We start from the raw sequence: 12,164 nt of genomic DNA, 5'->3' as shown, positions 1-12,164 counted from the left end.
CGATCAGTGAGCTCCATCCATAACTTAGATATTTTAATCGGATTAGAACGTTTCGAAGCCCTGGGGATACTTCCAATACCACGTGTCTATGTTCTTCTTTCGTCCTAGACTGAATCGTATGTGTTATTTTTATTTCTTTGGTAAAGGTTTCAAGAGAAAGTTTTTCCCAGATTTCCTCATTCTGTTCGTAGATATTATGTATAAATGTTGCCTTGTCTTCCTTCTGGGGGACATTTAATATTATTATCTTCGGTTTCTTTAGTCTAGGGGTTGATAGTTTAACCTTACTGTTCACTGCCGGTATTTTTTCTATTGCTTCTTTGAGACTACCCAAATCACGGGTTGTCTTTACCCGGACTTTGAGGCTACCGCTAGGGAGGGTCTGGATAGATTTTACACCTATGTTTAAGGTTCTAGGATCTATGTTTTCTTGGAGGGAGTCCATGACCTCTTCTGGGCACAGTCTCTCTCCCTCGGCAGTTTCAATTGGCTCTATGATCAAGTCCTTATTAGAGTTTTGTTGGGAGGCATTGCTCATCACTTCACTGATCATATTGGTTGTTTGACTACAATTAAATTTGCTTTTTTTTACTATGCTAGCGTAGCTTTCTTGGTTGGTTTGCGGTTTAGATCGTAGAGCAAGCACCATCCCGTATAGGCTATTAGCCACTGCATGCATGTTCATGGCCGCCTCCCGTACGCCTTTTCGGCCCTTGGTAGTTATAGTACCCTGTGAATTCGACGGAATAGTTTCCATAATAATGTTAAGACTGGCTGTGAGTTGTTCGAATAGGTCCTTTTCTGGGAAAGCCATGATGAGAATCACGTGAAAGCCGTCAAGCAGCTACAGACGCTGATCGGCGGAAGGAGCACGAAGGGTGAAGTGAGCCGACCACGTGCAAAGGTCAATGACCTTTCACTTCTTTGTTCAATGAAGATATGAAAACTAGTATAACTTTAAAACTATTAACCGTGGCGACACAGAAATTTATACAGACGAAGACAAGGGTATGGCCAAAGAACTACCCGAAAATGGTAAGGATCGGTGGCCCGAGAAGCCCGTGGGACGGCCCGATCTGAAACAACTTCCGATCGAGAAAGAACACGATTAAAACGACGGATCAAAAGACCGACGACGGCGTTGGAGAGCCCTTGAAAAGGCGAGAAGGATGATATATTACTCAACCACTCACCGGTAAAAACCACCCGAAGAAGGCGGTCAAAAAACTTGGAATTTCCGGGTGTCGTAATGCCTGTCCCCCTGGACGAAACCGGAAAAACTAGACGTCAAACGGTAGATAATGATGAGATGAATCCAACGGTGTGAATTAATCCTCGGATTGAAGCTCAATAATCCGGATGCGGCGATCATAAGTCGGAGCTCACTCTCGCACGTCTTGACCACTCGAAGACCTACTGCACCTCAATGGTGCAATACTGGAATACAACACAATGCAAAATTTGGGGTATAATCAAACAGTACATGTATAAGCTTTTCTTAGTTGGTACCTATGTGGTTTTTCAAACTATTCAATGTTTTTGTAAAAAAAAAAAAACACCATTGCTGGATACATCAGCTAGAAATAATAATAAATGGCAAAAATTTCATTATGAAATTTTTATTTCCAGATGTAAAATCTGAAGACTATCCTAAAAGTCATCTAGTCATACAAAGTTCAAAATGTCTTCAAATGAAAAAAGCATTATCACCTAAACATGTATTTGCTGATTCCATCATTAATTTAGCCATAGCAAAAGGAGCAAGACATGAGGTATGATTCATTTTAAAATTAATATTTTGAGTTACATCATCAATTGGGAGACTAGAATAATACAGCAATAAATACATCTATCAAAATGCCTTAATTGAATTCCAGCAAGATTTACTTTGAAATAAAACTTTTGGACTAATGCTTTCGACTACACGTATTCTTCTTCAGGTCCATATATTCAATGATGGAATGCTTGAATAAAACAATGATATTGAATATAAATAGATAAAAATAGATATAAAATTAAATACTTGCAAAGTACCAAAACTAAAAAGTAAACACTCAAAAATTATAGAAAAATGTTCTCATTTATATTTATATAATGTTCCTACATCATGATATTACGTAGTTGCCACGTGATAATATAGGGATTGTCATGCATAAGGTAATGGGTGTTATCTTTAAAATTAATGCAATGGACCTTTTTGTCAGATTTAGATATCTCCAATGCTTCAAGTATCCTGATGGAGGCAGAATGTTTTGATCTTGAGGATGGAAGCTATGTTGTGGCTGTCTGCCATTTTGTACAAATAGCTATAGTATTTATATTTAGAATTCCTTTGTTCTTTCCTTTCCTTCCTCTTCTTTCACTAATAACCATTTCCGGTCACCCGACAGGAGCGAGAATTTCGTGGGTCCTGATTGGTGGTTTTGCCAACGAGGACACGGAGGGGCTTGCCCATGGGGTTGGTGAGTGTAGACAAAGGGGTGAGAAGAAAGGACAGTTTGGCTTTGGACACCAAGAGAAGAGGTGTTGGACGAGTCGTCGGTATAGTTCGTTGGAATCTGTTGACAAAGAAAAAGGCCGAGAGGACCAAGTGGAAAGGAGTCCAGAAAAGGACCAGGGACTTGTTCCGATGAGAGCTGAGTATATACTTAAATCCCAGTGAAGATTACCATACGAGAAATGGTATATAATCCGATGTCGACTGATAAAATCCCCATAGTTATCGACCACCCCGATCAGGACCCCTGTGCTAACTACTGGTAGACTTCTTCTCCTTCCTTCCTTCCTTTTTTTTCTTACTAGTGTAGTATTAGGTTAAGTTAGTTATAAGTTAGTTTTTAGAATACGATCACGCGATAATAATTTCCTGTAAGAACCTGAACGAGAGCAGAGACCGATTGTATCTATCTATGTAGTTTCGTCTCTGACGGGCATCAGTATCTTGGTTGTTAATTTTGTTTGTAATAAACTGTTCGTTTATTGAAATTTGTTGGAATACCTTGTCTCTTACATTCCAAACTCCCACAATGTCAAGGAAGGCATTGTGTTTCTTTTTGTAAATATCAGTTTGTGTTTATCTAGTTTTATGTTAAACACATCAATTCCATCACAATATCTCTGAAGTTTGTAGCCAATATCAATCATCCTTCATAGGAATTTTATATACCCTGGTATCCTAAGCATGTTAGTCTTCTCTATTCCATTCCTAAGAATGCTAAAGTTGTTAGGGCTGCACCTGAAAGTTAGCAAGTCTAAAAGAGACCAAATTATAGTGGTAACATGTTGTGGTTATAGTCTAGGATGATGTCTCGTATTCCTATGTTGATCATATGGATTTTCAACCTTAGAGTCCAAGTTGTGAATGTTGTTGGAAAGTGCACTGGCTAAATCCCTGATAAGGTTCTTGCTGTAACCATTTGTTGTAGTTATTTGTTCAAGGTGTTCTAGTTCTTTGACTGTGTCAGAATAATTTATACAATGGTTTTAGGGCCCTAACCAAATCATACAGTATATGGGTCATGGGAACTTGCAGATATAAACAAGTGTGTGTATGTTGGTTTATAATAAACATTTGTATGGATCTGGTTATTCAAAAATCTTCTATTCTGAATACTGGTATTCTGATAAAATTGCACTTACTAAACCTTTAATGTCCGGTACTTGTAAACTATTCGTAAAAACAAACGTTTTCGAATAGTTTACAAGAGGTCTTCTTCAGGTTAAAATAATTGGATTCCATTCTTAAATTAATAAAACTAAACGTTCATTCTAAGAATGAACTTTAATAAAACTAAACGTTCATTCTAAGAATGTAATCCATTTATTTTAACCTGAAGAAGACCTTGTATGAGGCCGAAAACGTTTGTTTTTACGAATAGTTTACAAGTACCGGACAATAAAGGTTTAGTAAGTGCAATCTGGTTATTTTTTATTTTGTATGGATCTGGTTATTTTTTAATGTTAAACCAGGAAATGTACTGTACTTCCAGGCTTGATCTAATTTAATAGTGAGATCATAGGGATAGTTGTTCATTTGTTGTATGAAGTTATTAGTTTGTTTTTTTCTTCTGTATATTATTATTTAGCCTGTTCGCTTACTGCTCGCCCATGCTATTGGGGTAACTTTTGTGCTTTCGTGCCTGAATTTAAAAAAAAAAAATTCTGTTATATTTTGGTGTCAAAATGCTCAGTAGAATTCTGACATGTGCATAAATTACTTTCTGGAAAATATAATTGACTCTGAGAAAAGGTATATTCAAAAAACAAAAATGTCGACTTTTGCCTTGGGTGCTTAATAACAAAACAGTATTTTGACATTTTTGGGTGCTGCTTTTTGGAGTATAAGGCAATACAGTTGCTTCATATTTTTCCAGAGTTTTCTGTAGTTCAACCAAAATTCTCCAAAGTTATCAGAGTTCTAATAAATAGGATTAGAATTACATCCCTCATCCCCACTAGATGGCATCACATTACCTAGCTCTTCAATTGCCTCTGCTGTAACTGCATGCCCAGGCCAGTACCAATTTAAACGAATTGTCATTTCCTTTCACCAACATGTCAGCAGTTAGGCTCAACTTCTTCCTCTCATCACATTGGAAATTTTCAATATATATTTGGAGTTACATAAATTTTTTTAGCCGTATCAAACAACTCACAGACATTACGTTTGAGATGCAGTTCCCTCAGTCCAGACTAGATAAACTCTCAAACATAGATGGTTTTAACGAGCAACTCCATTTATCCAAGAGTTTTCCTGCTTAAATGCAAACTGATTTTATTTTTACTTTAGTTGAGTTTAATTTCTTTATTACACTTTTTTTTTATCTGTACCCCTTTCTCAAAGATAAATCACTTATAATCTTTGATTTGTGACATATTATTACTGCTCAAACTGTTTTCCCAGGCTAACTACATCAATAAACATAGTTTCATGTTTCTCAATGCGACTTACTTTACTAGTAATATCATCATTATGTCTTTTGTATATGTATATTTCTGATAGGAAAAATAGTTTTACCAAATTTCCTAATAATCTTATTACGATACTCAATAATTTTTGAATATTTACTTTTTAGTTTTGATACCTTGCTCTTTTATGTATTTGAGAATTATTTCATTTAATTTTTCAAAAAACCTCATTGTTCTATTCAAACACTCCATTAAATATACAGATCTGAAGATCTCCAATCGATAGATGTGTGTAGATTTAAATATTAATTATAAAAAGAGCTTTAATTGAATTCCAGCAAGATTTAATTTGAGAAGTGTTAGTTCAAAAGTTTTATCATCAAATAAATCCAATATAAATTACTTTTTAGAATTTATTTAACAAATTATTTGAAAGTAAAACTTGTAATTGTTTTTACCTTTTGAAGTCATTGTGAAAAATGTTTCTAGATTTACTATAATATACTGTGTTTGCTTGATTCTAATGTGCATCTGTGCATCTGAAAATTGATGTGTTCATTACATTAAATTGACTTTGCTTGATTCTAGTCTCATTTCCTCATCACTCTGCTCAACAATTTGTATGTATTATAAAATCTGTATAGATAATGCAACAAAGACTACCTGTAAGAGCTTACCCACACCAAAATTTTTGTTAGCATGATGTTTGAACTTCACTGCTGGCATATAAGTCTTTTTATTTCCTGCATATAGCCATCCAGCATAAAATAAGACTTGTTATCCATAACGATGTCCAGATTGTTTTTTGGGGCTACAGATCTCTCAAAACTGCTTTATGATGTATTTGTATGCAGAAATCCTTTTCATAACAATAATATTCCTATCCTTTAATATCTCATTCATGTGCATGTAGGATTTTAAACTTTCAATCAAGCTTATAGAGAGACTGGGTCCATCTTATCAATGGCAAAATATAAGCAGCTAACCTGTCATTTGAATCCCTTTGTTCCCACCTGTTTACCTGGGGATGTCCACAGTACCCAAGGGTCAAACACCTAAGTTTACCAGCTTTATTTGAAAACTTTTTAACAAACATGTAAAAATTCAGATAAAAAATTTGCAATAGAAATACTATAAAAAATTTATCAATAGTCAGATTTAAAAAACAATTTGTTTTCTTTACATGAAATATGATATATTTATTTTTGCTAAACTCAGGAATTTTGTTCTTTACATTTTGATATAAATATTATTGACAGGTTTTTATCTTCATGCTTTAAGTTGCACTATAGAAAAATTTTTACTTTTCAAAGTAAAGTTCCTTTTAAAGTGCAAATTTTTTTATCTGTTTGGACTCATCATATTCCAGTTCAGGGTGTTTTAAGCACAGATTGGCTAATGTATGTATTGACTGATTTTATTTCAAGAATAAGGTTTTTTGTTACTTTTCACAGTGTCCATGTTACCGCTAAAGCTCAAAACTCATTAATCTGCAGATTACCTAGCTAATCTGCAGATTAACTAGTGTGATCCATTAAAGTTGTGAAAATTGTTCCATTTCTCAAATTACCTAGATAATGTGCAGAGTATCTAGGTAATCCTCACATTACCTACTAGGCACTCGGTAAAGTAAAAATAAGATCTTTGCCACAAATAAATGTACCACAAATAGGTGTGCCTGTCGCAGAAACCAATTGCTATGAAATTCAAAGTGTCACCAATCTTTAGACTGCACAATTGGATAATGTTACCTATGGTGGGTAAAATGGCGGCTCGTCTCTGATTCCAGCAAAGAGAAGAAAGGAAACAGTGGGGACGCACGTTCAAACCTAACCTAACCTATTCTAATAATTTGGTTGGTAATAATTATGGTAATTTATTAAAATAGGTTAGGTTAGGACAGAACGTGCGTCCCCACTGTTTCCTTTCTTCTCTTTGCTGGAATCAGAGACGAGCCGCCATTTTACTCACCATAGGTAACATTAACTGCACAATTATATCATGCGATCACCAGAAAAAGTATGATAACTTTATTATTTTTCGTCTCCGGTCCAAAAGTAGGGTATCGTTGAAGTCGTCTCGGTCCCCTCAGTTCAGATAGATACTCAAAGTCCCGAAATTCCATAGGTGGTTATCTATATAATAATTTCCCTAATTGTATTAATATTTTAAATCGTTTGATTTTTTGTATGTTTTTTAATTGGTTGATGATTGATTCTATCAACTAATTTGTCGATTGTTTGATTGTATTAACTTGATTCTTTAGATATCGAAAATTAAATAAAGAACATTATGTTAATTTAAGCGTACAGAAACGTTGCTGTTGTTTCAGCAAAGATCTTATTTTCACTTTACTGAGTGCCTAGTAGGTAATTTGCAGATTAACTAGATAATCTGCACATTACCTAGGTAATTTGAGAAATAGAACAATTTTAGCAACTTTAACGGATCACCCTAGTTAATCTGCAGATTAATGAGTTTCCGAGCTTTAGCAATAACATCCATAAATTTTGCTGCAAAACTCTCTTCAATTATAAGTTTATAGGAGAACTTGTAAATTATTGGTTGTTAAACTTCTTGTAAGCTGGGTTAGTACTTTTTATGTTGATTGACTTTTCTTAAACAAATAAGCTTCAGCTCTGAACCATGGGGGTTCAGCTCTTTACCCACACCTTTTTTTTGCTGTTGTGTTGCCAATGTCATAATGTAAAAATAAGCTATAAAATCATTACAAATAATTAAAGCTGAAAACAAAGAAAATAATGACAGTAAATATATAATTTTTTTTTTTGTTTTCAAATCTGAAATTTATTTTTTAAAACTATGCTTTTAAACTTAAGTCAAAAACTGTGATATGTTCCTGATAGAAAAAACCGGTGCAATAAGAGAAAATAGTGCAATTTTTAGCATGATATCATAAATTTTTAATTTTTGGATAATTTTTTAGATTATCTGCACTATGTTAGTGTTTCTGATTTCCATCTCTGCCAGCCTAAATCTATACTTCCCATACGATTACATGTAAAACCAAATAATTCGTTCCAACACAAAAAACACACTCAAATTAAAGCTAAGCAGTACATTGAAAAAAAAAACTTTAGTTAGGAAAACACTGAAAAATGCATTTTGTAGTTGTAAATGTATAAATAACCATATAATAATATAATTACTATTCTCCGGTGTTGTGGTAAAGATGAGTAGTATAAATAACCATAATAGAATAATAATTGATTTTAAAAAAATTTAGTTTTATTTGCACTTTACACCTGAATCTGAACCTTTCTCAATCTATATAATAAATAAAAATTAAAAAACTAATATTAGAGTAATATACTATATAAAATAAGTGAAGTAAACTAGAATGTACTACCTCAAGAAACAAGGAAAACACTCTGTGCAGGATAAGAAATGAAATCAAAATAGTGACAATTTTCGAAAAATTGTCTTAAACACAATAATGCCATCTAGTAGGAAATATGTTCATTAGACCTAGAACCTTCCACTGGTAAACAAATTCTTCTTAGAAATGTCATAATGGAAAAATTCCAAGAATTTCTAAAAGCCAATGTATCAGCATGTGTTGGGTTTCTAATTTACTGCTAAAATGCCCTACATCAGCAAGATTGGCATTTAAAAGTTAATGTTTTTCTTCCACTTCCTTCAGCTCTAGATCACATTTTCTTCTCTTCACTCTATACTTTTTAGAATGCCCTTACAATCAAAATGTTCCAAATGAAAAGTTTACTTCGTTCAACATCTTTTAGGTCTTCCATTTCAAAGAATATTCAAAATCAAATAAGCAACTTGTGCATGCAGATTTCTATTGCACATAGGTGCAGAAAAAACTAGATTTGTGTAAACCTTCTCATATGTTATTGTAATTTTCTTTATTTCAGGGAAGAAAAGGAATGACAGCATATTATTTAACAAAAAACTGGGCAGGATTAGTGGTTGTTATAGAAAATAGACTACCAAATCTTGCAATTCAAGTTTTCTGTGACTGCTCTAAAAGTACAAATGTTGTTTCAACCAGGAAGACTTTGTTTACAGCTGATAGGATTCCACCTCTTCATAGGTATCTATTTACATAAAAAATACAATTAATAGATATTCTTTTAAAATATCAATAAAATTTTGATTGGTTAGACAAAATGTTTGCAATCGGTGTATGCTCTTGTTTCAATATACAGTGGTATCTCAGGATATGAAATTAATCTGTTCCAAAACTGAGATCATATCATGAAAATGTCGTAAGGTGAATCATTTTTTCCCATACGATTACATGTAAAACCAAATAATTGGTTCCAACATGAAAAAAACACTCAAATTAAAGCTAAGTAGTACATTGAAAAAAAATAACTTTAGTAAGGAAAACACTGAAAAATGCATTTTGTAGTTGTAAATGTATAAATAACCATAATAGAATAATAATTGATTTTAAAAAAATGTAGTTTTATTTGCACTTTACACCTCCACCAACATCTATCCTCAAAGGCAAACTGGTGGCAGAAGAGAGGGAGAAGGGAAATGATACTAAAACTTAACTTACATAACATAATGTAATAATAACTTAACACTAATTTTTTGACTTTTCTGTTTTATATATATTTTTTAAATTTTTTATTCACTGCTTTTTGCTTTCTTTCCTTCACTTCCACCAGCACTTTCACTGGATAGAGTTCACTTGGTAAAATATCTATCCAAAGAGGTTTGGCTTTGCATACTTTTTAAAATGCTTCTAAAATGACTTAGGCAAATGTCATTACTCTGAGTAGCAATACGACCAGTGTGAACCTTTTCAGGATGTTTCTTTTCAATAAAATCAGTCACTTTCTGATAATACCTCAAGATTTCCTTTTTTCGAGCAAGGATGCCGATGAAGCAAACACACGGACTGAGACCAATGAACAGAAGCGAATAAAAAATGGCGCTGTGAACTAATGTAATGTCGTATGGCGCATTTTTGTTCGTACCATGGAGCAAAATTATGTTCGAATTTCATGTTGTATCCTGAAAATTTCGTATGTTGGGGCATTCATATCCTGAGGTACCACTGTACCTATTGTTATTTATATCAAAAATACAAATATACTGACTGAGCTTTGTTAATCTAATTAAAATGTAATATCCAACTATTCTATTATTTAATACACAAATTAAAGATGAATGCAATATAATGTTGAATCTTTTATTAAGTACTTAAATTGTTCTCAAAATACACAATTCTAATATAACTCAGATAGAATAGAAATTAAAATTTGTATAGTCAATTTTTCAGAGTGAAAGTACTTACTTGATAATTACACTATTAAAATAATTAAATAAAAAGAACATTCTAAATACAGTAGAGTCTCAAAAACTCGGCACTCGATAACCCGGCAGTCCGGATAACTCGGCCACACCCTGGAAGGGCAAAAAAATCCTTAGTTAATTAATTTTCATCATAGACAGCTTTATGCCTCATAAAGTATTTTTCTGAGGTCTGTCTTATCAGGTAAATTACTGTACACAGTGTATTCATTAATTTTCATTTTCATGTAGTAAAGGCTCTATGCCTTCATAAAGGACGTACTTTTCCTTTGTTTAACGGTATTTGGGCAGTTTATTCTCTGTTGTATTCTCAAGTAAACAATACATACAAGTACAGTACAGAATTTTCTGAGGAAACACTCATACTTATTTTTTTTAACCCCATTCCCGATAATCCGGCCACCCTTCAGTCCACATTAGGCCAAGTTTTCGAGACTCTACTGTACTCTGCTATACATAGTTAAAAAGAACTAATAGTAATATTTTATTATTTGTTTTAACAATTTTGATAAGAAAATTTTTTATTAAAACTTGTAAAAGCAAAAGATGGGTGTGTGTGCATGTGATTTGAATTGCAGTTTTTTTAACTTGGTTCATAATGAATTGTTTACTCTCAAATTACAATAAATTGTAACAGCATGAGCAATACTTTGCACTTTACTGAAACTTTTCAGAACAAAGTATTCTAATTTGTCACATGTTTTATTAAAACTGAACATTCTATTATTTTACTATATTAGTTACAAATTTTATTAAACTAAATTATTACCATATATCACAACAACAATTTATATGGTTACAATATTGTTATGAGCTGTGGGGCTCGGGATCAATGTTCCCTCTAATTTTTTTTGTCGATGAGCAGAACATATACTTTTCTGAGCAAAAAAAATTTTTGTGATCATTATATATATATATATATAAATGGACATGTATGTCCCTATATTTCACTTTTTCGCAAAAACTACACATTGCATGTGAATGGTGTTTGTATATGGTAGTAGCCCAAGTCTCTATTCGTGCATAGGGGTGGTCGCGTCTCGATAGCTATAAGGGTGCGGGAGATATGAGGCTGAAAGTGGTTGAAAGTGGCTTTCTATTTCGAATGTTTTGTTCGAATTTGTTCGAATTAAATTCGAACATAAAATTCGAATATTGGTTCGATTATAGAACGATTGTAAACGTTCCAGAAACGTTGAAAATAGTTCGTTTGACCGGACGTGAACAGGAGACGTTCAGAAATACAATCGGGACCAGGTCTCTAATTAGTCTGGAAATGGGGGACCTAATTCTTGCATTTTGTGAAAACGGGTAAGATTGGCTATAATGTAATTATCTTAATCTTCACTATCGTTACTTTTTAAAAACCCAGCGAAGCGGGTCCTTGCAGCTAGTTAATTATAAAGTAGAGATTAAAATTAATTTTAAAACATTCTTTTATACAAAATATTATCTCTTGTCAATGGTTTAATGTACAGTGGAACCTCAGTATATGTCCTTAATCCGTTCCTGATGTTTGGCCTTATACTGAATAGGACGTATACCAAACCAACCTTTTCCATAAGAAGTAATGGAAAAATGATTAAACCGTTCTCATGTACAAATATGGCTGGCTTTAAACATCTCGCTTTCCTGGCTAGTTCCTGCTTGATTTTTCATGAGATCAGCATGTATCTTTTTAGCTTTCTTGCAAATAATTGCTTCTGATACGATGTCTCCAGCACACTTTTTCAGTTATCCAAAGCAAAAGCAATTTCTCAACATGATCTAATGTCTTCGATCTCTGTTTAGAAATTGATTTAATAATGTCTTTATTTTTCACAATTGTCGATATCGTCGTTCTCAGAATGCGATATGCAACAGTTAAAATCTCGAACACGCGTCCCACCTTCATATTTCTCAACAATCTCTTTTTTCAGTTCCATTATGATTCTAGTCATTTTTTT

General features: G+C 33.2%; 1 protein-coding gene across 1 annotated transcript in view; it reads left to right on the top strand.

Annotated features, from left to right (window-relative positions):
* Nucleotides 1–12,164, top strand: part of LOC111621926 (calpain-D-like) — an 83,742-nt gene that overhangs the window by 53,248 nt on the left and 18,330 nt on the right. Inside the window, exons 11-12 of the mRNA XM_023364177.1 lie at nucleotides 1,630–1,772; nucleotides 8,805–8,983. Coding sequence (XP_023219945.1) covers nucleotides 1,630–1,772; nucleotides 8,805–8,983 — 322 coding nt within the window. The remainder of the gene's footprint in view (nucleotides 1–1,629; nucleotides 1,773–8,804; nucleotides 8,984–12,164) is intronic.

Source organism: Centruroides sculpturatus, unplaced genomic scaffold (assembly GCF_000671375.1).
Source record: "Centruroides sculpturatus isolate CEXI.00-Female unplaced genomic scaffold, Cexi_2.0 scaffold31, whole genome shotgun sequence".
In the NCBI taxonomy this organism is placed as follows: domain Eukaryota; kingdom Metazoa; phylum Arthropoda; class Arachnida; order Scorpiones; family Buthidae; genus Centruroides; species Centruroides sculpturatus.
This window is presented reverse-complemented; position numbering and strand designations above follow the sequence as displayed.